This window comes from Rhipicephalus microplus, chromosome 4, assembly GCF_043290135.1.
Source record: "Rhipicephalus microplus isolate Deutch F79 chromosome 4, USDA_Rmic, whole genome shotgun sequence".
Classification (NCBI taxonomy): Eukaryota; Metazoa; Arthropoda; class Arachnida; order Ixodida; family Ixodidae; genus Rhipicephalus; species Rhipicephalus microplus.
In genome coordinates, this window is record NC_134703.1 from 57,676,515 (window position 1) to 57,703,888 (window position 27,374).

Consider the following 27,374-nt stretch of genomic DNA (forward strand, 5'->3'; position numbering starts at 1 on the left):
GCGCATAAAAGCGAGACACGCAAAATAAACCTTCCTTGTTCTTGCTTGGTTACTGAGCCGTTCACTCACGACGTAACAGTGGCGACGAGGCACAAATCGACGCAGTGGGAGGCTTTGAAGCGCGGCTGCTGAAACAGGCAGCGATGGCGCCAGGACAGGCGCCTGCATTCACGGAAGAAGAAGGAGGCTGGTCCGCCTACAAGGTACGCTTGGAAGCATACTTTCAAGCACAGGAAATCACAGACGAGGCAAAACAACGAGCCCTGCTGGTGGCGGCTCTGTCCAATGGCGCCGTCAAAGTACTTCAGGGACGATGCCACCCCAAAAGCGTGAACGACCTCACCTACAGCGATGTCATCAAGCATCTGCAGAGCCACTATGAGCCGCAGGTCAACGAAACAGCAGCCAGCTACCGATTCTTCACGCGCACACAGGCAGAAGGTGAGCGAGTGCGGGATTTTGTAGCCGCCCGTCGCCGCATGGCCGAAGACTGCAATTTCGGCGACATGTTGCACCGCATGCTGCGGGACCGCATTGTATGTGGTGTTCGAGACGACGACGTAAGACGTCTGTTGTTGATCCGCAGTTCCCTGACTTTGAAGGAAGCAGAAGACTTCGTAATGGCTGCTGAGGCCGCTGCGGAAAACGCGCAGCACATGCAGCCACTGCCCTCTCCGGTCGCCGACACAACGAATTTTGTCCGGCCGGGCCTCTCACGTTCGAAGTCGAAGAAAGCAAGTGAGCTATCTCGCGATGAGCATCGGCCTTGCACCCGCTTTGGTGCATCTTCGCACCAAGCGGATGATTGTCGTCATCTCCGAACAGTGTGCCATCGATGCCGGAAAGGCGGCCACTTGGCACGAGTGTGTAGAGCGTCGGACGAAGACACTAATCGGAGGCAACAAGCGAACGCCCTTTTGCAAGACCCACAAGAGTTCGGAGGACTGTGAAGCTTTATACACACTGACTGCGCATCAAGTGACGGACAGCGCGCACGTAAAGCCTATTTTGCGCCAGATAAGTTGGAACGGAGTGCCGCTCACGATGTTGGTAGACACGGGTTCACCTGTGAGTGTTATTCCGCGGTCAGTGTTCGAGCGACACCGAGGCGAATGGCCACGTTTGCAAGCCACAACAATGAAGCTGTCGTGTTTCAAGGGACCACTTCCTATCAACGGAAAATTGCAACTCAATGCGACCATGAGTGGCGCGACCATCCAGGCCGAACTTTTCGTCATCGACTGTCCGGGACCGATGCTTTGCGGCCGTGATACTATCCGCAGCTTCAATACGGCAGGCGTACCGGTACTCACCGGAAACGAGGTGGCGTATCTGCAGACGGAAAATGCGGACAGAATGGTGGAAACCATGCTATCAAAGTACAGTGATGTTTTTGCTCCGTGGTTGGGTTTGCTCCGAGGGCCACCGGTACACCTGACCGTCAAAGAAGGCGCAACACCCTGGTTTTGTAAGGCGCGGACGGTGCCGTATGTGCTCAAACAAATGGTATCAGCAGAGTTAGATCGGCTGGTAAACAAAGGGGTGTTATCACTGGTAACATCGGCCGAATGGGCCACACCCGTGGTGCCTGTAGTCAAAAAGGATGGACAGGTGCGATTATGCGGCGACTTCCGGCTTACGGTGAATGCAGCTACCATAATGGAGCAATATCCGCTGCCGCGGGTTGACGATATCTTTGCGAACTTCAACGGCGGAGAAGCTTTCAGCACATTGGACTTGAGAAACGCCTACAATCAGCTGCCCCTTGACGAGGACTCGAAGAGGCTAGTCGTTTTTAACACGCACAAGGGTCTCTACTGTTTCAACAGGCTGCCGTTCGGAGTGTCGTCATCGCCAGCAATCTTCCAGCGGCGCACGGAGGCCATGCTCAGCGGGATCCCCGGCGTGCAGGTATATCTGGACGACATAATTGTATCGGAAAAGGCAAACGACTGCAGGATCCTGGAGCAAGTGCTACAGCGCCTGAGGGAATACGGCCTGCGCCTACTACGGGAGAAATGCAAGTTCAGGCAAAAGCAAGTCACCTTTCTCGGACACTGCATCGACAGACACGGCCTACGCCCCAAAAGCGACAACATCACGGCACTGCTCGACGCCCCCCAGCCCACTTCGGTAAGAGAACTGAAAGCTTTTTTAGGTCTGTTAAATTACTACGGCAAGTTTTTGTCCAATGTGTCGACCTTACTAGCGCCCTTATACGCATTGTTGGCAAAGGGCGTAAAATGGGTCTGGGGCAGACAACAGCAGAATGCTTTCGAGGCAGCTAAACAAGCAGTGAAGAATGCAAAACTCTTGGTGCATTTTGACCCAAGCAAGCCCATTCGCCTAGAGTGCGACGCGTCAGCAATAGGCCTCGAGTCGGAGGAATTGACTACCCTATCGGATTCAGGTCACAAACGTTAACAAAAGCCGAGAAAAATTGTTCCCAGTTGGAAAAGGAGGCCCTTGCCCTCGTATTTGGCGTGACCAGGTTCAGAGACTATCTGTATGGGACCCACTTCGAACTAGTAACCGACCACAAACCGTTAACCGGACTGTTCAGTCCAGACAAAAGAATTCCGCCGATGGCCGCTGCCCGCATTCAGCGTTGGGCCCTGCTGTTGGGTGGATATCGGTACAGTCTAACCTATCGTAAAGGATCTGAAAACGTAAATGCAGATGCCTTCAGCCGACTCCCTATTCCTCGGGGGCAGCCCGATAACGTAGAAGACGACGCTCCCGAGTATGTATTATACGCTGAAGCTGTGAACGCGGCACCCATCAGTGCCAAAGAGCTGGCGGTTCTAACCATCCGTGATGCTATGTTACAGCAGGTGCGAAAGTGGATCCTGCAGGGCTGGCCGCAGTACCTGACAGAGTCCGAGGAGCGATTCCGTCCGTTCTTCCAGAAAAAGGATGAGCTGACGGTGAATCAGGACCTCATTTATTGGGGACATAGAATAGTAGTGCCATCAGCGGCTGCTGGGAGTCTTTTGAGGCTCCTACATGAAACACATCCAGGAATGGCGGCAATGAAAAACCTTGCTCGAACCATTTTTTGGTATCCAGGGCTGGATGCCGACATCGAAAGAATGGTACGCGAATGTGAGAGGTGTGCTCAAACCAGTGCAATGCCTCCTGCCCCGGTTCCGGCGCCATGGCCAGAAACGGGCCGGAAATGGTCTCGAGTGCACATCGACTACGCAGGCCCCGTCGAAGGACACATGCTACTGGTGGTCGTAGATGCTGAAACAAAGTGACTGGAGGCCATATCGAGGCGGAGTACGACATCAGAAGCCACCGTGGAAGCGTTGAGGCCCATATTTGCCAGGTTCGGACTGCCACATACACTTGTTTCAGATCATGGGCCACAGTTCGTCTCAGCCGAGTTTCAGAAGTTCGTAAGAATGAACAGGATCAACCACGTGACGACGGCGCCTTACCACCCGCAGTCAAATGGCCTGGCGGAACGCGCGGTTCGCACGATCAAGGAAGGCCTTCGAAAAAGCCAAGAGGGTGGCACATTCATTAAACGTCTCAGTCAATTTTTATGCCGATACCGACAGACACCGGTAAAGGCTGGGAAGTCTCCATCCGAACTACTGCTGGGTTATCAGCTACGGACCAGGCTAGACTGTTGCCTCCCGAGTGCAGGCGGGGAACCGCGTCTTGAAGAGCGCTCCTCCACCATGCCGTTCTGTGCAGGACAGCCAGTGTGGCTGAGAAGTTTCCACAGCCGGCCAAAATGGTTGCCGGGAGTGGTCTCCAGTACCAAAGGGGCTCGGATGGCGACTGTGTCTACGCCGGACAGCGAGAAACGTCGTCATGCGAACCAACTGCGGCTGCGCACTCCGAAGGACTCGAACACGACGCAGCCAGGGGGCGCTACAACATCCACCACCACCGCTAACGAAACCTCGCCGATGCCAGCCGGCATGGCTGACCCCACGCTGGCGGAGTCACCGCCCTCTAGCCAACCTGAGGCACCGCCGCCGCTTTGCCGGTCCAACAGGCTACAGCGACCACCTCAAAGGTTCAACTGGTAAAAGGGGGAGATGTGCTACGTCATGCAAGCGTGTCGCCAATCATGTCATGACGTCATCGCCATCGCCGAGCACATAAAAGCGAGACACACAAAATAAACCTTCCTTGTTCTTGCTTTGTTACTGAGCCATTCACTCGCGACGTAACAATTCATAATGCTTGATGCTCTGGCAGCATTGCGCGAGTAATGGTGCTGTCATCTCGTCAATATCATCAAATCACGTCAATATCGTAACTACAGTACACCACAGTGGTTGATAATGCGTTTTGTAGTAAACCACTAATTAAAGATGTGACTGCTAGCTTGCAGGAATGTCTGAGAGTGTCCTAGTAAATGCATTCAGTATAGCCACACTATATTCACAATGTAGGCACCGATGCATGTCTGGTTATGCAATGGTCACTGACTTCTCTGTGAGAGCAATCTGGTTTGTTAAATGACTCTCATGAACCTTCTCCCTTACATCAAGCATATAATGTCTAAACTGATGCAGCCAGATGTGACATGAAGCCAAATAAGGCAAAAAAGAATGAACTCCAGCACTTTTCTCTGACCATTTTCAGACATTTTCTCAACAGTAAATGTAATGCAACCGAAATCTTTTAGAGTGAATGATAGTGTAGTATCAGTGACACATTACACAATACCACATCACCCCAAATCTTTTTTTTTTTTGACAGAAGTTCTAAAATAAATTATTTATTAAATGCAACATGCCTTCCCTTCTTGTAAAATGTACGAATAACTAACAAACTATATACAGCTTTCAAACAAGGCACATTCATGAATGTGATTTGTGTTACTTGTTAGATCACTGATGAACTTTTTGTGAGCATCAAAGAAAAAATTTCTTCTAAATAGAAATGGCTGCTGAAGATTCCCAGCAAGTACGATGTGTACTAATGCTTGCAGAGGAAATTAATGAGCACACCAGTACATATAGAGAAAGTGTGCAGGGCACAAAAGCTAATCAGTCTCTCACAGTGATGCGTGTCTTTGTGTCGTACTGTCCATCATGCTCAGGAAAACAACAGGAGTCAAAGTTGATGTTGAGCAAGTGTGGGACCTCAAAGGAAGGGACCATGACCCCTGAGCACTGAAAAAGAAAAATCCACATGTCAATTAATTACATCTAAATACAGACGCAATGCTACTGACAACCTTTCATTACTGCATATTCAAAAATTCTTCCTTGCTGCCCTGCAAGTGCACTGCGACATACAGACATTACATTTTCCACTCACTTCCAGATCTTGCCATCAATGTACACTACACTTTGACACAACTATATCCAACAGTATCTTTCCAGGATGCTGAGCTGAAAGTTATGACACATCTGTTTAGAAATGTTCAAACTCAAAAAGTGTCAGTAGCTTTTTATTGCAGTAACAAGCTAAGTTTGACATAGTTTAGGCCAGCATTTCAGGCGCTACGCTCACTTCCAGGGCTATAAAACTTCAGTCACACTGCATCAGACAGCGCTATATGACTCGGGACAAGCTTTGACATAATGTTTTTAATCCACGTCTCAGTACATCTTTAATTTGAAATAAACGGCAAGTACTGAAGCCATAAAAGAACCGATACGATGCAAGTTGTTGCCACTTCAAGTAGCCACTGCACAGCACATTGTTTTACCTACAGTAAAACAATGTGCCATACAGTGGCTAGTCGTACTTGCATCCAGTACAACATAGTTAATTATGCATCTAATGCAAAATAAGTCACAAGCAGGTACTGGCAGTCACTCCTTTTACACGGCCGTAAAATACCAAATGTGCCCTTCTTGTAGTGTGGGAGTGGTGGCTTTATGAAATCAGTGCATGTAAAAAATTCTAGTCATATCCGACCGTAAGCGTAGTGTAGCCATTCCTCTGCTCAGCTGCTAGTCACAAAGTAAATATTTGAAGCACATGACATCTCACCTATTAGTGGTCATCACGATTTTGGTCTGCTGCTACAGTTCATCCCAGAACATTTCATAAAAGTTTAAGTATTGTTTGCAGAAGCCTACTTCATGTTTAATATTCACAAATACAAGAAGCTAGATTTTGAATTTTGCCCTGTTTCAGCGGTCTAGTGGCTAAGGTACTCGGCTGCTGACCCGCAAGTCGCGGGATCGAATTCCGGCTGCGGCTGCTGCATTTCCGATGGAGGCCGAAATGTTGTAGGCTCGTGTGCTCAGATTTGGATGCACGTTAAAGAACCCCAGGTGGTCGAAATTTCCGGAGCCCTCCCCTACGGCGTCTCTCATAATCATATGGTGGTTTTGGGACATTAAACCCCACATATCAATCAATCAATCATATTTTGAATTCACATAATCACTCATTTCTTCAATAACACTAGATTCCTCACAATACAAGATGATAATATTTATACATATGAGGTATGAATAGAAAAAGGGAACCCAGTTTGTGTGCATAAGATAAGTGGGGATGACAGCGCCTTTATTTTTTGTTGGGTGCTATGATGCAAAATGAAGACTTGCCTTGTAGGGAAGTACTTGACCCTTGAACTCCAAGTTGACAGATGCCAAGTGGACAGATGGTATAGACAGCAGAGATTGAGCGAGCTCCGGCCAATCATGAATCAGCAATTGAGACAGCTCTGCATGTTCAAACCACGCATGCATACGCTCTAGCCAGCTCATACAGAAAACGATTACGGACAGTAAAACGATTGACCCAACACCCTGTACTGTGCACAAATACTTATTCATCACAGATGTGATTACAGTACATTTCTTCTAATATGAATACAATAAAAAATCTCATCTTTATCTAACTTTAACACAGTGGGCGACATAAGTATTAGAACACCCTGTATAAATATTATAATGAAAGAAAACATGACACAAAACAGAGTTTAGAATATGAAAAACATAATGCAATCTTACTTCGTGCAGGAATGCAGCTGAAGATGTAGTCTACAGGCTTTGCCAATTCTGCAAACAATACCTGAAACACAGCAAGTGAATCACATACACAGAATTAGCCACATACTATGTGTGCTCTGTCTGATAGGCGGCTCAGATATGAAGTGCAAATACTATACACATGCATTGTCCCAAAAGTGTCATAGACGTCACAAAGCAGCTTGTGGATCGAGAATGAATGAACAAAGCCTGCCTATATTTCTGCACAATATAGTCAAATCTAGTCTCATAGCCACAAAAACTAAATCTAGCCCAAATTGTTTTATAACTGATTCAATATAGAGATAGCATAGATTTTTTGTTTCACCTTAACTGGCACTCTTAACTAGATATTTACAATTAGACCATATGAAATATTATGCAAAATAAATTAACCTGGTTCTTCTCTATAACATGGAAAAAGAAAAGTGCCTGAAGTCCTACACATGATTTTGTGCACACGTTCTACATGCTACGCATAGTGAATATGAGTACGAAATGGCTGCCTCCTCTCACAAGTTTCATTTTGAGTTTTTGTGTAGACGGAAAACTTCGTGACAAAAAAGGAAAGAAAAATGCTTGAAAAAGTTTTCCCGTGGCTTATTGAAAGTTTTGTAAACAATGGAAAGAGTATGGCAGAAAATGCCTGTAACTCAGTCTCTAGAGTGGTGACAAGTGTTACGAAACTAAGAGGATGCATAAACTAAACAGCAACCACTGCACCACGAGTGCAGCTGGACGAAGACTGCAGCTAACAGTGCTAAATTATGAAACAGCAGTGCTGCTTTCTTTTATTTGGTATCCATACTGCTCATTATCGGCCCCATATCAGTGCAGCTACTTGCTTGTCTGAGTTGGTAGTGAGTTGTTAGCTAGTAGCCTACCAAGACAATGATTGCTTCTTAAAGGAACACTAAGGAGTAACAATGACTTGGTTTAAATTGATAAACTGCACTCTGAGAAAGCTGATGCCATAAGATTCACTGTCATAAGTTTGTTATTAGCAGACAAAATTTCGGTTGAAGCTTCATTCTTAGATTGCGAGCCCGAATCTCTGCGTGTGACATAAGAAATTACAAAATACTATCCCCCGCATCTTCCCACAAGGAGAAACTCGAGCAAATGCGTCCCAGCATGGTGGAGTATCGTGTGAATGTTGCGTAATTGGGTTTGGTTCGGGAATGCTTAATTCTTATTTTGTCTTTATTGTTCTCATTCATTAAATCAAGGAGAAGCGTTGCCTTCAATGTCAAGCCAAAACCAAACAAAGACGCCCTTGACTAAATTTTGAACGCGCGATCCAGTGCCTACATATATGGGGTGGCCAGTGAATGGCTGTGCAGAGCAAGCAGTCAATTTTTCGCTAGCAGACGCTGCCTGTGTCGACCCTGCAAGGCGAGAGAGGGGGAGGGGAGCAACAGTTTTGCGAGTGTCTTCCTGGGCTGGCATGCGCAATGGGGGTGTGGACAACGCCATCCCCGACACCGATGCGCGACATCGTGCAACCAAGAAATGCTCTGCCTTTATAATGTATTTTTCGGATTTTCGCGACATTGGTATGATGAAATTTTTCGAAACTTCGTATGCTAGGTTTAGGACACCCACAGATGACAACGTACTTCAGCTTTATCGAGTAGAAGCTATGCAGGATCCCGTAGATGCTTTCAAAATTTACTACGTCACAGCTTTTGGTGCCGGGAATCTCACGGTGGCATCTCGACCCGCATTTTCTTTTCACACGTTTTTTCATGCACACCAAGCTAAGTGTCGCAGTAAAAGTGGTCTTTTTGGGATTATGAAATTGTACTTCACCATAATACGCGAAAAATGTTTTCTGCTGTTTAGTGTCCCTTTAAGGTCCTATAAGTGATGTTTTTCAAACAAATTGTCTTTATGAGGGTCATTTATGCTACAGTAACACCGTTGACACACTTCGAAAGTGAATCATCACTTGGTGTCCTTCTTTAGCGTTAGCAAATATACCACTAACAAGCTAAAAAAATAATTTTTTTTTTCGGTTGCTTGTCACCAATGTTGAATTTTCATCTTTTCTGGGGAGCGTGCAACTCGCCGCTTTTATCGTAAGTAGTGGTATTAAATCTGCTTCTTGCTTTTGAAACAAGACTCAGTCAGCAGTTTACCATTTATGCACTATATATCGTGTCTATGTCTCTTGTTTTTTCATATTTACCTAGTGGACAAAAAGACCTGCCTGCAACAATGCAAGAGAGATGAAGCTTATGCTAACCAGTTTGCTTTTGCTATTCGAGGCTAAACTGCACGCTCACCAGAATCTTTCCATCTGAACTCGGCTTCAGCGACACATTGGCCTCATTGACGTACACGTGTACGTTCGGAGCTGCGTCCAGCTTTTCCGCAAGGGTGTCGCACAGCTGCTGCAGGCCACGGCGCAGGCTCCACACGGACCAATCTAGGGAGTGGGCGGCCAAGCTGTCTGCACCACCCTCCTCACTTCTGAGCATGTTGATGGTATGCTTGGCTTGATTGACCTGTTCGAGGGCAAACAAACATTTTGCGACTATGGATGCACATGTGAGAACAATCAAGCCATTTTTTCATAGGAGTTTCACAAAGAGTTTCACAAAGACTTGTTTTTATGACTCGCTGCTGTATTTCGACATGATTGAACTGTTGCTAGACTAATTTCAAAGCTGAATCGGGCATCTGCCTCTGCTCCGAGCTTTCCAGTGCAATTAGGTATACCTGACTTGTCCTACAACATTCCCCTTTTGATACAGACAAAAAAGAATGTTGATGAGACGAGATTGAAAGATGCTATGAACAAAATGCATTCAATCATTTCTGTGCAACAGAACAGTTACTAAATCTTTGTCTTGAGCACATCTTATATGTGATTGCCTGTTCATGCCTCTGTTGATATTTGCTGAACAATGACAGTAGGAATTCTCACCTGCTGCATCTGAGCCTTTAACAATGAGCCATGCAACATGGCACCCTCAAAAGCGTTGGGCAGGAGTGACCGGAAGCTGATTTCCTTTGAGCAGCCTCCACACATGCTGCGCGTCACGGGATCCATAATGTAGTCGGCAACCTGCATATGAATGGTTTCCGAGACGTGATGCAAAGAAAAATTGAAGTGTGCTGGTTAAGGACATGCAAGTAGCATGGTAAACACCAAAATTATTTAAAAGGTGTCATTTAGATGCCTCAATAAATAGGAAAAAAACAAGCACATTTGTGTGTCACAAAGCAAACACCACTATTTAAAGCTGGGTTTATGGTTGAAGCCTGGTTGCACCAAACACCTAGCCATGCACCAAAATGCCTGATAAGTCTACTGCGAGGCACTGAAACTATTTCGGCTGTCGTGATCTTGAGCGGGATAAAAACAACATGAATTCATCTTTTCAGATAATTTCGTGGTCCCTAGATAGTCCATAAAATCCGACATTAACCCTATTGCAACAGCAACCTTTTGCACACTTTAAGTTGGCTCAGATCGCGTCGTACACAGGGTCTACAGCCACGTCGCTTTCAATAGAAGAACTGCGAGTAGTTAGTTTTGTTTCTGAAAGTCAGAAAACACCCTTAGGCACAGGTTTGGCGCAGCCTCGCCAAACTTTGTGGAAATGTAGCAGGATGTAGCCGCCAGGGCACTTTGGTGCAGTTTGGCACAATTGGTACAGCGGTAGCATCACTGCCTATGCCCATGCAGTGCAGCTTGATTGCACACTCTACGAAAGTATATGCTAAGCCATGCTAGGGTTTGTGTAACAGTATCATTTTAAAGACTCCTCAAAAGGTCTGGCGATTTTGAGCTGAAAAGTGCAATGCTAGCCTTGTGCACACATAGCATTGTGCACACATGACTGTGTCTGCCAAGAGTTACATCACAATGTGTCACGTATAAATGTGAGATTTCAAATTAAATCGTCATCAGCGTTTTGCCTCGCATGCTCTGTACTCCAGAACGACGCAAGTCCATTAATTTGACAGTGAGTGCGTTACATAGGTAAAGGTGCTGTGCTGCACACAAAAGAGAACTTCAAGGTGGTCGCCTCCCCTTTGGTGTGGCAGGCGAAGAGGGCACCAAGGCACCCTAGTGCAACCCAAATTCTAGAGAAAAGAAAAAGGCTACGTCACGCCACGTATTGTGACTTGTGTGCAATGTGATAACTTTGGCTCTGGCATTGGATGATGCAGTGAAGGAGTCCAGCTGTTCAAGGCTAGACAGGGCAAGTGCAAAGAATGTGAAGCTCGCTTCCTCGCATCATGATTGTACGCCACTCCAAAATATTTTTCAGTTCTGCTAATAATGAACCAATTTGAAAATTTCTCACAATAGAATGTTCGGTGTTGGCCACCTAACAACTTCCATAATGGTAATAATTCCACAGTATTTTTATGAGGGTCACTGTAATAGAAGTTCTGAAAATCTTGACTGTCCGGTGTTCTTTAACGTGCAGCTAAATCTCAGTACACAGGCCTCCAGCACTGCGGCTTCGTCGAAATGCAGCTGCCACAACAAAGATTTGATCTTGCTACCTTTGGATCTGCAGCCAAACGCCATAACCACTCGACCACATTCGAGAGGCACAACAACTTTCAAAGCATACCTCTAATTTGCTATGTGGCCTGGTGAGGGGCTATGTGGGTGCTTACTTCTTTGTTAAAGCGCTTCCGCATGAAGTCGTGAATACTTTCATCACTGCCTATACTAGGACGGCCAGCGACAAAAAAGTCCTTGAATAGAGGCAGAAGCAGGGGCGTCCGGAACATCGGACCAGGCCACAGAATCTCCTTGAAAGAACTGGGCAGTGGAGTCAGGCGTCCTTTGTTCAGCACCATCTGCTCCCGCCCTGAAAGCACAAGGAAGAGGTGGCATTGCCATGAATTAGGCATATAATGAAGAATTACATGACTGATGAAGCAAGAAGATAAAGGACCCCTGAAAAATTAGTTAGAATGACAAACGAATTCATGAACTGTGTAATACAACTTTACACCTTAAAGGGCCAGTAAACACGCTTCGACTTCTTCTTTATTTTCATCTCGCAAACAAGCTCACCAATTAGTACAGCAGACTGCAACAATCACATTTTCCGAATATTAAACCACTGCGCACCACGCAGACCCTCCATTTCAAAAAACAAGTCCCACGCCTCTTTTTTTCTGGCCCTTGTACACACAGTGATGCAAGCTTGACCATGGGCAACTTGACGCACTACCGAGCTCGTTGATTGGACCTTTGCTCTACTAAACAGCACCTTGGCCCTGCAATGCGATGATGCAGTTTCGGTCACGCAGTTCGCGTTTTTATTTTTCCGTGCTGCCCTCTGCCGTTCTGTAAAGCCCAAGACTACCAGGAGAAGCGGTATTGCCAGAACTAAGACCTCAGAGATAAACAGGCGTCTGACTACTTTACCGCCGAGGAAAGGGTGCTCCTCGAACTGTGCTTCCTCCCTGCGCATCTATGACACGCGCTCATGTTGGGGATGCCCTGCTTGGTCGTTGGCTGTGTGCTAATGGCGTATTGCTGCTGGCATCGTGGCAAAATCTGGCATCGTGACATTGCTGAAGTGAGTAAAATCATGAGGACAGATTACGCCTTCCCTTTCCTGTGATGGGGAAGGGTGGAGAGGCCACGTGAAAATTTGAAACCAGCTGAAACATATGTTCTGACCCCTGTGACTTCCTTAATGTAGCATGTATTTGCAAAATTCTTGCAGCAGCATATTCACATAGCAAACGAGCACTTTACCAGCACTACGTGTACATATCTATGAACAAACAGATACTAAATGCTGACTAACCTGCAGTTGAAGATATAGGCACTGCCAGAACATGGTCAGCCAATCCTAGATCCTGGGCCTGAAAGCATTTTGTTTATTAAGTATATTTACTAAGGTTACCTCACGAGGACTTATTTATAGATGTAAAAGACCACACGTTTCTGGCCAAAGCAGTCTTGATGGTTACTTTCTGAATGCGTGTACAATGTATACAACCATGACAACAACAGAAAGGATAGTGTCATAATGTAGTGGCTATCTCAATATACTTGAGGTTAATGCAGACGATGCAAAGCAATGTCAGCATCTATGAAACGTTTCTCATTGCTTGTTAATTATGTTTGATAAGTTAACTTGTAACAAAGCATGCATATAAGCAGCGCATGCGTGGAAACCTACCAGCTGTAAAGCATTTCGTCCAGAGTTGCCGCCAGCACGCATAGAACTGGGCCCGTGTTCGTAAACTGTCCCGTCAGGTAGTGCAGTAGATCGAATCCAACCACCAAGCCGCCCGCTCCTTTCTATCAGCAAGACCTGGAGAAGCCGCAATTTGTCATTGCATAATTAACTGCATCAAGAAATCTATGGCAGTATCATAAGCAGAAACAAAGTATCTACTACTGCTTCTATGAAAAGAAAGGCTCTAACAGCAAGAATGACAAAATGAGAAGGTGAAAGCTGAATGACGTTACAAAACATTAGACAAGAAAAACAAAAATTGTAAGCCTTGGAATAAGACTAACTTATACTGATAGCTTTGCCTTTATACTCAGTAAGTCAGGGCACACTGCCATATTACAATAACTTTGCTGCTTCTTTCATTGTTGCAGACATTTGCCAAAGGTTAAGGTAGCTAGATTTCTTAATTGGCTGTTGCAAACCTTTAAGATCTGTTTCGAATACACTCGGGGACATCATTCAGCATGTTAAAACTTTATTTCCCTGCATATAAATGTTAAAAAGATTCAATGCTCTCTCAGGCACACACAGGACTGCATACCCAAGTTTAGGAAACAATACGGCTTTACTGTTTCTGAATGCCCATTCGGTACTAGTATATCAGGTGCGACAACCATTCACCAGTTTTTTAGGCTTTTATATGAGCAATCTTGAGAAACGTACTCACGGGGTTCAGCTTAGCCTTTTCTTAGACAGTGAGCATTCACAGATTGGAAAGGATCATGCAGCACTTCAAGTAAGACAAATACACAGATGGATCAATTTTATGAGAGGCGCAAAAATGCAGCAAAAGGTACAATGTAGCAATTCCTTTCCTTGCGATGAACCTATCCTTGCAGTTCCACAGGACTTATTCAAGGATCTTTTAAGAGCAGTGAGCAAATTGGCTGCATGATGAACAACCAATCCAAATGAATGAAGGATGCATGAATGGCCGAGATATATGTAAGTGGTGTAATATACCACACACTACAGCGAGAGGAAACACAATTGTCAGGATATTCAGACAAAACCTATTAATTTTTACTGCCGCTGATCGTCAGAGCACACACTACGCCTGTTTTGGTCACACCTGACGTACTTTCTACGTGAAAACCTCGCTTTCTTCAGTAGTTTATTACAGATTCATCATATTCACTAATTGGTGCTTTGGTAGCTTTGTAGGTAATGATCGCACACTGTTTATAATACCTGTTGTGCAACTTTTTTTCACGTCAGTAAGCATGGGTGTGCGTACGTGAGAACTTGTTACTTGGTGCTGTTAAGTTCAGTTCTCTCCCCGGTTTTACACAGGTGCAGCTTTTGATCGCAACCGAGCCCGATCCGGATGGAATCCCTAGGCTCCACTTGGAGCTTCTTTCCGCAGCTTGCGCTAATGAAACAATTAATCGAAATCGATTAACTCGATCTCGATTGAAAGTGCGTCACGTGACAACCGTATTGTGCAAAGTGGAGAAGGGTGAGTAATTCACAGATGGCACGAACATATATGTCTCACTTTTTTCACGGCTTCCTTCCCAAGAGTGGAAAGGTAGTACGCCGTGGCGAGGCCACTGATTCCACCGCCCAGAACACAGACAGTCGCCATTTCGTGAGCTTTCCTGCAAGTGAAGCGTCATGTAAATTCAATTCACGCGTCCATTATCCCTCTTCCCGCTAATGTCATATCCACAGCCAATCGACGAGCAATTGCGTAATCTAACTGCGAATCGGGGAATGAGAACGTGAGTGTCTTTTCATTTACTTTCTTTTTTTATCTTTCAGTCGTTATCGGTGACAGGTGAATCGGCGGCGACCAGAGTCACTTCAATGACAGCTTCAGTACGCTTGTTGGCACGATTATATGCTTTCCGTCGATCAAGAGCGCAGGTAAAAACACACAAACTAGGGCACCTCGTGACTAACACATGGGGCAACGGATACGCACGTGCTCAAAGTGCATTCACACCCACAAGATTGTCACACGTGCGCCGACGTGCGTTCAGCCATGCCGCCTCACATATAGTTTTTTGTTTCGTTTTTTAAGCAAAAACAATGCAGCTACATTTTCGCTTAATCTAAATTATTTTGGCCATGTATTTCAGTACACTTCTTGGTTGGATAAGAAAAAAGAAAACACATAGCGTTAATTTGCGTATTGCGTGGGAGCCAACTGTAGTGCCCATATTAGGTTAAAATTGCTTTCGAAAGAACAAGCCTACGCTGCAGGTAGCGGCCGCCGGCTCGAAGGGCGCTCGCGCATGCGCAAATCTCTCGTTTTGTTCCCGGCAGCGTGTTTCTTTGACGCGCCTACCACCGGTTCATTCATATTCAGTAAAGGGCTCACCGAACCCTTACTTACAAACGCAGGAAGATGATGCAGGCACCGATCATTCTGCTCAAAGAGGGCACAGAGAATTCCCAGGGGAAGCCACAGGTAATCAGTAACATCAATGCCTGTCAAGCGATTGCCGACGCCGTTAGGACTACGCTCGGTCCTCGTGGGATGGACAAGCTCATTGTGGACAGTTCCGGGAAGACAACCATTTCCAACGACGGTGCGACCATCATGAAACAGCTCGACATCGTTCACCCGGCCGCCAAGACCCTCACGGACATCGCCAAGTCCCAAGACGCCGAAGTGGGCGACGGCACGACCACGGTCGTACTCCTGGCGAGCGAGTTCCTCAAGCAGTGCAAGCCTTACGTCGAAGAAGGCATCCATCCTCAGGTAATCATTCGCAGCTTGCGTAAAGCGGTCGAGCTGGCGGTGGCCAAGATTCGCGAGATTGCCGTCACCGTTCAGAAGGGCAAGGAACAGCGCGAACTCCTCGAACGCTGCGCCATGACAACGCTCAGCTCTAAGCTGATTGCCGGCCAGAAGGAGTTCTTCGCTCGCATGGTCGTAGATGCCGTCATGCAGCTAGACGAGCTGCTGCCGCTCAACATGATCGGCATCAAGAAAGTGCAGGGAGGCGCGCTCGAGGACTCGATGCTCGTTTCGGGCGTCGCCTTCAAGAAGACCTTCTCGTACGCCGGTTTCGAAATGCAGCCCAAGAAGTACGAAAACCCGAAGATTGCACTGCTCAACGTCGAGCTCGAACTGAAGGCCGAGCGCGACAACGCTGAAGTGCGCGTGCAGAGCGTGCGCGAGTACCAGAACGTCGTGGACGCCGAGTGGGAAGTGCTGTACGAAAAGCTGCGCAAGATTCACGAGAGCGGGGCGCGGGTCGTCCTCTCCAAGTTGCCCATCGGTGATGTGGCCACGCAGTACTTCGCCGACAGGGACATGTTTTGCGCGGGCCGCGTGACAGACGAAGACCTGCGGCGGACGGCTAAGGCATGCGGCGGCGCTATTCTCTCAACTGTGTTTGACCTGCAAGAGTCCAACCTGGGCAGATGCGCTTTGCTAGAGGAGATCCAGATCGGCGGTGAACGTTACAACCTTTTCACGGGCTGCCCTCAGACGCGTACCGTCACCATTATCCTCCGCGGCGGCGCCGAGCAGTTTATCGACGAAACTGAGAGGTCCCTGCACGACGCCATCATGATTGTCCGCCGCGCACTGAAGAATGACGCCGTTGTGGCAGGCGGAGGTGCCGTTGAGATGGAGCTGTCCAAGCATCTGCGGGACTACTCGCGTTCTGTGGCTGGCAAGGAGCAACTCCTGGTAGCCGCCGTTGCCAAGGCGCTAGAGGTGATCCCAAGACAACTCTGCGACAATGCTGGCCTCGATGCCACCACACTGCTGAACAAGCTGAGACAGCGACACGCCGCCGGAGAGCTCTGGGCAGGCGTTGACATCCTGCAAGGCGACGTCGTAGACAACCTGAAGGCGTGTGTCTGGGAGCCGGCTGTCGTGAAGATCAATGCCCTGGTCGCAGCCACCGAAGCAGCCTGCCTCGTCCTCTCTGTGGATGAGACAATCAAAGCACCAAAGTCTGGAGGAGGCGATGACGAGGGTCGTGGAAGGCCCTTCTGAATATTTTTTTTTTTTTTTTTGCCCTTGCCCTCTATAATGCTTGACCATAAATAAAGTCGTGTTAAGTTAACTTTGTATTCCTGTCTTAGTGTCTTCTTTCGAGCTCAATTAAAGAAGAAGCCTTACCACATGCTCAGTGGGACGGCATGAAAAATGAAGCAATCTGGAAGGAAACACCTAAATATCCATGAACGTTTTTGTACACACATCAATATTTTTTTATATGGCCACACAGTACAAGAGCTTTCTTTGTTTTTTGTTTTTCAAATAGCATGCGTCTGTTTAAGACATAGGTATGGCTATGTACACTTGTCTAACTTTGCCATTTTAGTTGTGCAAACGAAATGCGTCATGTTGCTTTAATAGCCCACTTTCATTTATAGATCACTTGTTTTTGGCCTGTGCTGGAACAGTGAGAAATCCCTCTGCGTGATGTCATCAACCAATGAAGGAAGGAAGGAAGTGCCTGGAAACTGGCACACATTCACGCTGGGGGATTGGCCAAGAACTGTTTGCATTGTGGTTTCTCAACCTTGGCTATGTGAGAAGCACCAAGAGGAGAACCAGATTAGGATGGCCACTCATTAACATCATCATTAGCTATGTCCACTGCAGGAAAAAGGCCCCTCCAACCGTAGATGCTCTCTGAATCCAACTAACCGTGTCCTGTGTAAGGACGTACGAAATGTTAGCAAATTTCTTAATTTCGTTACTCCTTTTTGCACTTTGCTGTCTTTAGCTTTTAATCCCTTGGTATCCATTCCAATGCTCTACCAGTTGCATCTCCTCATGGCCCCGCCGCGGTCGTCTAATGGCTAAGGTACTCGGCTGCTGACCCGCAGGTCGCGGGTTCAAATCCCGGCTGCGGCGGCTGCATTTCCGATGGAGGCGGAAATGTTGTAGGCCCGTGTGCTCAGATTTGGGTGCACGTTAAAGAACCCCAGGTGGTCAAAATTTCCAGAACCCTCCACTACGGCGTCTCTCATAATCATAGGGTAGTTTTGGGACATTAAACCCCACAAATCAATCAATCAATCTCCTCATGATGCCACTGTCCAGTCATTCGTTCCTTGATCCGCTCTGCTAGCTTTCAATCCTTAGTGTTTTGAGTGTCATTTTATATTTCATCGCACACTGTGTGGTTGTCAACTCCTCAAGTTTCTTCATTAGGGTGAAAGCCTTGTATGCCTCAATGAACAGGAAAAGCGATTGTTGGCATCAGCCACTTGAGTGGTACGAAGAATCAGATATCCCGTCGCTACAGATCGCCAAAATTTGTTAGGTCATCGTGACATGTCACAACGCTGTTGCTTTGCAATAAGGTGGAATGATCCTGGAGACAGTGCCACACCACAAGCGGAGCGGAAAACTTCAGGGTAGCAAGGGTAATGTTGATAAGCAGAATTTGGCTTTCACCTTGGAGTATATTAGGTGAATGCTTAAGGGACTCCGAGTTCACATCCAAGCATATTAGTAGTGAAACTATGGATGCAGGAATGATTATAACAGTAGCAGTGCTCATGTCACATTACATTAATTAGAAAATTAAAGCCAAGTATGACGTTTTTGTCTGTTCTAACTAATGTGTTTCAGAAAGAAAAACAAGCCCTTGGAATTCACCTTCTCTCGTTAATGCCACATTAACAACATACCACTAATGGCATTTTTTGGAGTATGCCTCAGATGCTACTGCATGCCATGCTAGTGAAATTAAGGTAGGAAACATGAAATGGTAATCAACAGGGATTGCTTGAATATTAAAAGGAATGGGGGCACGGCTGCCAATCTGAAATTTTTGCGTGTTATCACTTGCAAGTCTCTAAAAGCGTATAGTGTAGCCAGTGCCCGTGAAGATGCTTGTGCCTTCCTGAAGAACCTTTATCATTGCCATAGCTTCCCAGGAAAAAAGTTCCGGTGCTGTACTTGGCACAAGAAGTGACAATTTAACACTTCACACACGCACAAAAAGAAAAATTCATGAACTCGGCTTGCTGTAGCACAGCAGGAGTTCATTTTATAATTGTAGATTTTACTACAGCACAGCATGTTTAAACACGGGTACCATTCAATTTAAAATGCAAAAATTTAAGGGTTGTTGGCTGGTGAAACTGCCCAAAGACCGCTTTTTTTTTACAATCCTCTTATCTGTACTTTCTGAAGATGGAAAATAAACAATTTCAATTCAATGATGCAATTTGCTCAATCGGTGTAAAACATTGATGTGAGCACACCCTTCATATTTCATTATGTGTGACCGGAGCATCGAACGTTTCTTCTTTTATACGTTTTGTTAGGTCCACAAAGTATTCTACATGCAAAGCTTTACCCAAGTACCTGTACTCTCTTGCCTAAAAAGAATTTTTGAAGATCCCTGGTGATGCCCAGAGTGGTGCATTAAAATGGGTTATGTATTCACCTCAAGGACTCGATTTCGATTTCAAGATTCTTGGCAGCTGTTGTGACAGAAGTTCATGACCTTTACAAAAGCAACCTACACCCAAGAATACATTTAGGTGATCTGCATGATCAGAAAAATGCATATATATAAGGGTACATAGTCTAAAAGTCTTCTCAAAGTAATGAGAGACACAAGACGTTCAAATGTAAATGCTGTTTATTTTTGCCCTTTGGCCCAACACACAAAATACAGTGGACATTCATCGAAAGAGGGAAAAAAAAAAAAAGAAACACACTTTTTGTGAAAAGGGCCCTGCTACTAAACAAGCAATGAAGGCCTTCTATCAAACATGCGACATGGTGTAACATTAAAAAATATCAGTCCTATATCTTCTCATGATCACGTCTTGTCTCAAAATAACTTACGATATAAGAAAGTGTATGCATTCATGGGCACTAAGCGCTGCATTCACGAAGTGCTTCCAGCATAAGTAACTTGCAAGACGGTACATGTTACACTACACTTCTAGGCACTTCAGTGGGCAGTGAATGCTGTTGCTACCTTTTTGCACAACATTATAAAAGTCGCTCTCAGATATGGCAATAAATAGTTGGTGCAGGTAACAGGTATAGTGGTATAACAACACTGATATGAAGATTCGAAACTTCCAAAACACTTGTTCACAATCACAGTTAAGTAGAGTGCAGCAACCTTTCACCCCAACAGAACGACAGGTAAAAAGGTTAATAAATAGCGAGTGTGACAATAAAAAGAGAATAAACTACAGGCATGATACAAAATACAATTCACTGACGAAGCTTGTAAAGAGATTGCATACGCTATATGACATTTGTGGACATGCATAATGGGGGTTCTTGAATATTAAAGAACAAAGGAGCTGCGTCCGGAAGAATAATAAAACAATCCTATTCCAATGCATTCTTTACTCGTGCTTCACTAGCTTTATTAGCAGTCTAGTCAGCGCTTTTCCACTATCGGGATGTTATCACTGAGATTGCCCATACATGAGCAGCGAATGATAAAACACGATACCAAATCGAGCTGATGCGACCCTTGCATTACACCAACATGGGTTATTGCGCAAATGCATGTACCCGCAATACCTGAGTGTTCAAGGAGGCATTCAAACTAGCTTCAAAGAATTTTGTCGTTAGTTCTGAAACTCTTCAATGGGTACAGAGTGTACATATGATGGAATGTGAATAAAGATTGTGCTGTTCATACTAGTAACACGCGATATGCGATGTCAAAAAGATGAAAAGTCCGAGTGTTGATATGTACGATCCGTGAAAATAAAATGAAGGTTGTGCTTGAAATGTGCGTTTATGTAAACTTCACAGTAAGGCCTACTTGTATTTAATGTAGCCTTGAAACCCTTGAAGTCTCTCCATTTGCTGTGAACAATTAAACAAGTTAGAACATTTAAAATGATTTGTCACCTAAAATTGTGCAATGTAAAGCGACAAGAGTATATTGACTACTATACCTTTAAAGGCAGCCATACATGAAAGGAGGGCAACCGATAATAAAGGTGCGATTGCGATTCCTCTTCCAGTCAGTTTTCAACATATCTTTGAAGGTTATAAATCTATATTGTGACCATGAAGTGTGTACTAAACTATAGTGTTCATTCTGGCAGCGAATGCGTACCAGGAATAAATAATAATGCATAAACTAATTACAGCACAAGCTCCTGCCTGCTGGCTCCCAATATCTTCAGACAGGACACCAATTCAAAAACATTTTGCCAGAAAAACAAGTCAACGTATAACTTTCACTTGCCGTTTGCTGCCCTTATCTTCATCAATACTGTGCAACACAATTTTAGATTGCTTCTCATCTACAGTAATTCACGGGTTCCACGAACAAACAGCCAGCGAGAAAATCTGCACATGCTTCAATGGGCTTGGCGGGAGTCGTTGCTACTATTTGCTTCCCAGGTCGTGTCCTCATGTTTATGAAAAAACATGCACAAGAAAGCATATGATCTATTTTTACAAAACAGCTGCCACCTCAACGTATTATGTCGACCTGACTGGCATTTACGACTTGGTGAATTTAAAACTTCAAAAGCTTTACATTGTGCACAAACTTCTCTTATCACACCAACAAGAGAGGTTGTATACTGCACATACGATTATGCCAACCAACATTACATATAGCAGTGTGATTTTTCGGGCGAAACTATGATGGGAGCCAGGTCAGGTTTGCATTCATGTGCACCAAAATCTCTGAGTGAGCAGGCTACGACAATAAGGCAGAGCAGAACTGCCACTAATGCCACTCCGGCTATAGAGCTGTGGAACGCCAAAGCTGCACGTGCCCCCCGCTCCCCTCTTTGTGCCCATGCCTGCAAGCTGTTTCCCAGGACTTCGCGAGCCATCAACAGCAATGCCAGCTGCTGCTTAACTTCTTCCAGAAAGGCTGGAGCAAGCTTGGCTTTCCGGGTTCCGCCTCCCGCCATATCCTCGGCCACATCGTCCAGCGCCGTTGTGGGCCTCCTTTCCTGCAGCTGGGCCCAGCGTGCGCGAGCACGTGGTCCGAGGTGAAAGGCTGTTTCGAGTAACTCTTGACTCACTGCATTCAGGCCAGCATACTCCGTGACATTAACGTCAGCTGCCGAGCGAATGTAAACCGTGCCGAGTGCTAGCTGGCCCATCCTCAGCGACATTCCTCGAACAAAGAGCGCGTGCGCCAGGGTTGCGGATGGTTCGTCCGGCGAGCTAGGAAACAAGTGCCGATGAAGGAGGGTGTTGCACAGGGAAAGGTAAAAGGAAGAGGTGTCCAGGGGCGAGGTGAAGTTCCGTCTGACCGTCTGGCGGAAAACTGCTAGGCGTGCTGTTGTGCCAGGGTCTGGTGATGCGGATGCAAGCACATCATCAGTGACTCGCCAAGTCAAGGCCAAAGCACGCTGGTCGGCGCTCGAATCTCCGGAAGAAGTGTCGGAGAGCAGCCAGTCTACTGTAGAAACTAGAAAAACGAGAAGCAAAAATATGCAGTACGTCAGTCCTGCAGGAAAGAGAGTGAGCTTGTGATTTAGTGAATACTTCTACCTGCTTCAAGCATTGCATATGTTTGTGCAAGTGCTTTCTTGCCAGTTACAACTAGTGATGGCAAAGAAACGGCCACAAACAAGGAGTATTGGATGAATTTATTCCCATTACTCAATTTGTATATAATTTAGCTCTACATATTCATCTCCATTAAAACACAACCACTTTTAACAAAATGTTTGGCATTCCGCTAATGACATCACCGATGAAAACAATGAATATTTCATTTCTTGGATTGCCATTACTCAACCAGTAATGTGGCCTGTACTTCAATTTCTTCTATGCAAGTACAAACTATAGGCAGCAACACAATATATAGTCACTCTTTTTCTTCGTAAGTATCATGGCTCACTAGAATAAGTGCATGGCAATATCCCACCACCTTAACTGTTTTTTTTTCATCAAAGTGACACACACTGTGTAATAAATTATTGAAAATTTTGACCCCACATACCGTACATTACGATGCGCACATGAAGGGGATGCTGTTGAGTATAAAAAGAATGTTTAATACATGTCGATCTACAATTGAAGAAATAACTCCAAGAAAAAAAGTTTTAAGACAAAGCTATGACCATTACTTGAAACCATTCAATGTCCTTGCATATGCGGTGACACGCATGTTCAAAGCCTGTGTATATGTGTGCTTTTTTTTTGCTTTTGTTCTTTGTGTGCCTTTACATTTCTTCAAAATGGCTTAACAACATGCACTGTAAACTGCCACATTAGTGAAGCACAGACGTTCAAAGCTAGACAGCAACAGGCATTCTTACCCATTTCGTGACCCAAAGCAAAGGTAACCTTGGCTATATCCTCGTGCAACTTGAGTGTTCCCAAAGCTGCCTTAGAACTGGCATCGTCCTGCGCAAAAGAGTTGGCGCAATGAAACAGCTTCTATAAAAGACATTAGCTTGCAGATATATGTGAGAGGAAACTCATGTCTACTACATAGATAGCAGTACCGCTGCATCTGTAACACACCTATTAATACACCAAAACACAGTATTACCTTCAGTGTCTTGGATATCAGTACACCAGCCAGGACAGCCGTCCAGATAACAAGGAATCCCAAGGAGAGAGAGACGAACGCCAAATGCCTTTGCGACTCACGGCTTAGCTCCATAGACGTCATGGCCGGTTGCCTCGTCTGCAACGAATCAATCGACATTTGATTTTTCTCTAACACAAAACGAAACAACGTACACCATACTTCAGCTATTTTCTTTAACAAATAAAAGCGCAAAGATTGATTGACTTAGCGGAGGCGCAACTTTCAACGCAGCACGGCAGAACTACTAGTAGCCGTACCTGATTACGACCTGCGTTAGAGCAGCGTCAATCGATGGTGCGAAAGCAGTAACACGAGAGATAAATATCGTCAATGCAACTAAAAACGTTAAAGTGTTGGGTCCGCGCTACTTCCATGGCTGCTTTCTACGGGAATGTCACGCAATTCGTTTTGGGAAGCTATTCGCGGATAGCAATAAAAGTTGCACTACCGCACCGTACAACTTACAAGGCAACTTACTTGAAGAAAGTAGGCGCTTAAGAGTGTGCGGAACTTAGTTGGACGAACAGGAGAAACCAAGCATTACAAAGTAAAAACGGAAACCAAAACACAGCAGACAGGAAGCGGATCGGCGGCTTGGGAGGAAAAGTGGAAGAGGGGGTTTTTGTGTGTGCAGCTGTCAAGGCTGCAGCTGCCGGAGATGATCGGGTTGTCAACTTTCTGCATACATAGCTTGCTTGAGAAACGCTTTGATTTAATGAACCAAGGTTGGCTCTGCTTGTAGGACTAGCAGGCCAAACAGGCGTTTCTTGTCGTGCAGCGACCGAACAATCTTACTATTTTGACCAACTTTGGCCGAACTGCTAGCGTTGCTGGCCACAGCATTTCCCGCCATCTCGCCTCGCTGTGCATGACGGGATCCATTCGTGTTTCAAGAAACATGGCGGACAAAGAGGATGAGCCGACGATCGCTCAAGACTTGGTCGTCACCAAGTACAAAATGGCTGGAGAAATGGTCAACAGTACGTTTCGTTTGTTCTCTTCCGTGCCACCCTACTTTTCGGAGCGTTCAAAAGTTTGCATTAACTTTTTCGTCTTCTCCCGCCGCTGACGGGTACCGGCCACATGTGGGAATATGGCAACGTGTTTTGTTGCTCCAGGCGAGCCGCGCCTGAATCGTTTGCTCGTTCTGAGAATTACCTTAGCGTTTGCGTCTGCAGGGCACCGTGGATATTACAGTGACTCCTTTTTTTTTTGCCTAATAAAATTGTGTGTTTCGTGGCATGTTAGTCGGTCATTCGGCCGACGCTGTTCGCTCCAAAATAGGAACGTGGACATTGTGCCTTGGAATGTTCAGCTTCCGAGATTTCTTCCTCGGAATAACAATGCTCCAAATAGCCCGATCATATTGTTGCCCATGACAAGCTTCGATGTCCTGCGTTTCCGTAATCTGTCATGGGTCGGGATCGTTCCAGAACGCAAAATCGCGTTTCTGGGTCATCGCAGCCGGCGAGGCCGACAAATATGCCGTATGGCAGTGAAGTTCGCGCTCACAATAGAAATCGATGTGGGAAAGTACTCACTTGAAGCATATTTCTTTTACTTCAAACGCTTGCTAACTTAAACATCGATGTAGCCGTGCAAGTTTTGTCACTTTTAGATGAAACGCTGGCCATATGGAGATTCTCGTGCGCCGCCGTCTGTATTTATTGTACTGACTAGTTGCTAATCTGTCTTAGTAAGTCGCACCATGACTGTTTTATCATTTGTTTATTCAAATTTTGCAGAAATTCTTAAACACCTTGTGACCATGTGTACAGCCGGCACGTCTGTACTCGCCATTTGCGAAGAAGGTGACAGGCAGTTGAACGAAGAGACGAGCAAGGTGTTCAAGAAGGAGAAGGAACTGAAGAAAGGTACGATATTGTTTTGTTTTTTTCAAAACTCATCGCTGGTGTTGCGGGATGCATAATCCAAGAAGAAAGGTCACCATAGTGCGGTGATATACGCAACTTCTTACTTTGGTGACAAACTCCTCCGCGTGTGAAAGATCCTACAGGATGACAAGGGTGGAGTAACATTACTTTCGCTTATATAAACGCAAAACTCTGTGGTTCTCATGGGAGCTTAAGTGTTCTTAAAGCTTGGTAGTGCAAAATCAGTGAGGACAGGGAAGAGCACAGAAATACTTTCCTGTATTTCTGTGTTCCTTCTGTCCTCATCAGTTTCGCGCTACCAAGCTTTAAGATTATGAACGAACTAGCCCAGCAACGCATTCTTCTAAGCTTCAGTGTGTTCACATAGTAGAGAGCAATTTTAGTTGAAGTTGTTGGCATGCCCTATTTTGTAATCCTGACCATATGTTACCCAACTTCAACTTTACCCTGTGCAAATGTGTGTGTGATTGCATCTTCTAATTGGAATGCACCTATGCCCGCAGGAATTGCTTTTCCCACCTGTGTTTCGGTGAACAACTGCATCTGCCACTACTCCCCACTCAGGTCTGACACTGAGTACCTCCTGAAAGACGGGGACGTGGTCAAACTGTGAGTACTAATAGGCTGCTTTCTCTGAGGTGGCCTTATTATGCTTGAAGTGCATTTACTTGGTTTCTGTTCTTGCCGTGATATTCTTGCTGCTTGCTATTGGAAGTAGAGCACTCTGAATTAGCCTTTTTTGCTTATTACTATCATTCATCTGCACGTGAGATGCTGGCTTATCTCCACGTCATCTGCTAGTGACATGCTGCCATATTTTCACATAAATTGCCACGTTAGTGTAGTAACTAATATTTTGTGCTGCTAATCTCGAGAATTATGATTCAATTTCCATTTGCTGAATCTGAATTTCAATGGGAAAAAATGCAGGATCATACTTGCATTGAGGTGCTTGTTAAAGGAGGTCAAAATTAATGTGGAACCCTTCTTAATTATACTGGTTCTGGTACACAGAGCCCTAATATTGAAAGGAATACGGAACAAAATTTTTCCCGGCAAGATTTACAACCAAATTGAAAGTTTGGGGGCTGAAATCGACAGACACAACCTTTATTTCAGGCAGAACATAAAGGGAAATCAGTATTTTAGTGTGTTTTTCGCAAACTGTCAAGTCTTGTGGCTGCACCTTGAACTAGAGGTGGTGACTCTACACATGCCAGAAACAAGCTTGCCAACAAGGCCCACTGTCACCCGTCTCTCTCGAGTCGCCTAGCTCCTACTGTGGTTCTCTGAACCACTACAAACAGCGACAGCAGCAAGCACTGCTCCCAGCAGGGGGGGAGGGGGAGGTGATGAAAGAAGAGATAGAGAAGAAGGAAGAGAAGGGCTTGAACACATGCACCCTGTATGTGTGTGACATCGCAACTCGTGCTTACATGCAGGCGCCATGCACTGACAATCCACCAAAAACACTATCAACTGTTCAAAAATACGTTGGATCAACTCTTGTTTGTAGAATAGTTACATCTTCCGAGTAGAATTTCAATGTTTTTTTTTTTTTCAGTATTCCTTAAATTTTAAAAAGAGAGAATGGTTTTTGCAATTTTGATCTACATAAACTGAAGACTTGAGCTACTGGATCGGCCTACTGCACTGGGTAGATTGGGTTGTGTCTAATAAGGTTGCATTTTGAAAGTTGCATTTTAATGAATTTGAACGTCAAAAGATGTGTAAAATCTTTTATCAGGGTTGGTACAGGTCCTTGAAAGTCCTGGAATTTTTCGCCATCCTTAAAAATCC

At 45.5% G+C, this 27,374-nt stretch overlaps 4 protein-coding genes across 6 annotated transcripts in view; 2 read left to right on the top strand and 2 right to left on the bottom strand.

The window, feature by feature from the left end:
* Ppox (protoporphyrinogen oxidase) overlaps positions 1-15,219 on the bottom strand; it is a 33,272-nt gene extending 18,053 nt beyond the window's left edge. The window contains exons 1-10 of one of the 3 annotated variants that reach the window (XM_037422930.2): positions 15,123-15,219; positions 14,694-14,796; positions 13,136-13,270; positions 12,758-12,815; positions 11,607-11,803; positions 9,895-10,035; positions 9,251-9,472; positions 6,945-7,005; positions 6,537-6,655; positions 5,028-5,141 (exon numbers count right to left, since the gene is read on the bottom strand). In XM_037422930.2, the coding sequence (XP_037278827.2) occupies positions 5,028-5,141; positions 6,537-6,655; positions 6,945-7,005; positions 9,251-9,472; positions 9,895-10,035; positions 11,607-11,803; positions 12,758-12,815; positions 13,136-13,270; positions 14,694-14,783 (1,137 nt within the window). In that variant the 5' untranslated portion in view covers positions 14,784-14,796; positions 15,123-15,219. Of the gene's footprint in view, positions 1-5,027; positions 5,142-6,536; positions 6,656-6,944; positions 7,006-9,250; positions 9,473-9,894; positions 10,036-11,606; positions 11,804-12,757; positions 12,816-13,135; positions 13,271-14,693; positions 14,797-14,939 lie in introns of all 3 variants that reach the window. The other 2 variants (XM_037422931.2, XM_075892802.1) reach the window with 2 other exon arrangements.
* Positions 15,220-15,407: 188 nt separating this feature from the next.
* Positions 15,408-17,233, top strand: CCT7 (chaperonin containing TCP1 subunit 7). Its single transcript, XM_037422933.2, has one exon. The coding sequence runs from the start codon at positions 15,549-15,551 to the stop codon at positions 17,154-17,156; it is 1,608 nt and encodes a 535-aa protein (XP_037278830.1). The 5' UTR covers positions 15,408-15,548; the 3' UTR covers positions 17,157-17,233.
* A 4,321-nt stretch (positions 17,234-21,554) lies between these two features.
* On the bottom strand, positions 21,555-24,296 carry LOC119172002 (uncharacterized). Its single transcript, XM_037422935.2, has 4 exons — positions 24,157-24,296; positions 23,638-23,775; positions 23,402-23,489; positions 21,555-22,545 (listed from the first exon to the last, which is right to left on the bottom strand). The coding sequence occupies exons 2-4, from the start codon at positions 23,758-23,760 to the stop codon at positions 21,728-21,730; spliced, it is 1,029 nt and encodes a 342-aa protein (XP_037278832.1). The 5' UTR covers positions 23,761-23,775; positions 24,157-24,296; the 3' UTR covers positions 21,555-21,727.
* Positions 24,297-24,502: 206 nt separating this feature from the next.
* Positions 24,503-27,374, top strand: part of LOC119172001 (proliferation-associated protein 2G4) — a 28,090-nt gene continuing 25,218 nt past the window's right edge. Inside the window, exons 1-3 of the mRNA XM_037422934.2 lie at positions 24,503-24,659; positions 25,425-25,553; positions 26,078-26,183. Of these exons, the coding sequence (XP_037278831.1) occupies positions 24,548-24,659; positions 25,425-25,553; positions 26,078-26,183 (347 nt within the window). The 5' untranslated portion in view covers positions 24,503-24,547. The remainder of the gene's footprint in view (positions 24,660-25,424; positions 25,554-26,077; positions 26,184-27,374) is intronic.

Bases quoted from the DNA above. Each gene is read 5' to 3' on its own strand.
- CCT7 (XM_037422933.2), top strand. From the start codon at position 15,549: ATGATGCAGGCACCGATCATTCTGCTCAAAGAGGGCACAGAGAATTCC.
- LOC119172002 (XM_037422935.2), bottom strand. From the start codon at position 23,760: ATGACGTCTATGGAGCTAAGCCGTGAGTCGCAAAGGCATTTGGCGTTC. The intron at 23,490-23,637 runs GTAATACTGTGT...TCTTTTGCGCAG, and splicing joins TGATATCCAAGACACTGAAG to GACGATGCCAGTTCTAAGGC. The intron at 22,546-23,401 runs GTAAGAATGCCT...TCGTTTTTCTAG, and splicing joins TGCTTTGGGTCACGAAATGG to TTTCTACAGTAGACTGGCTG.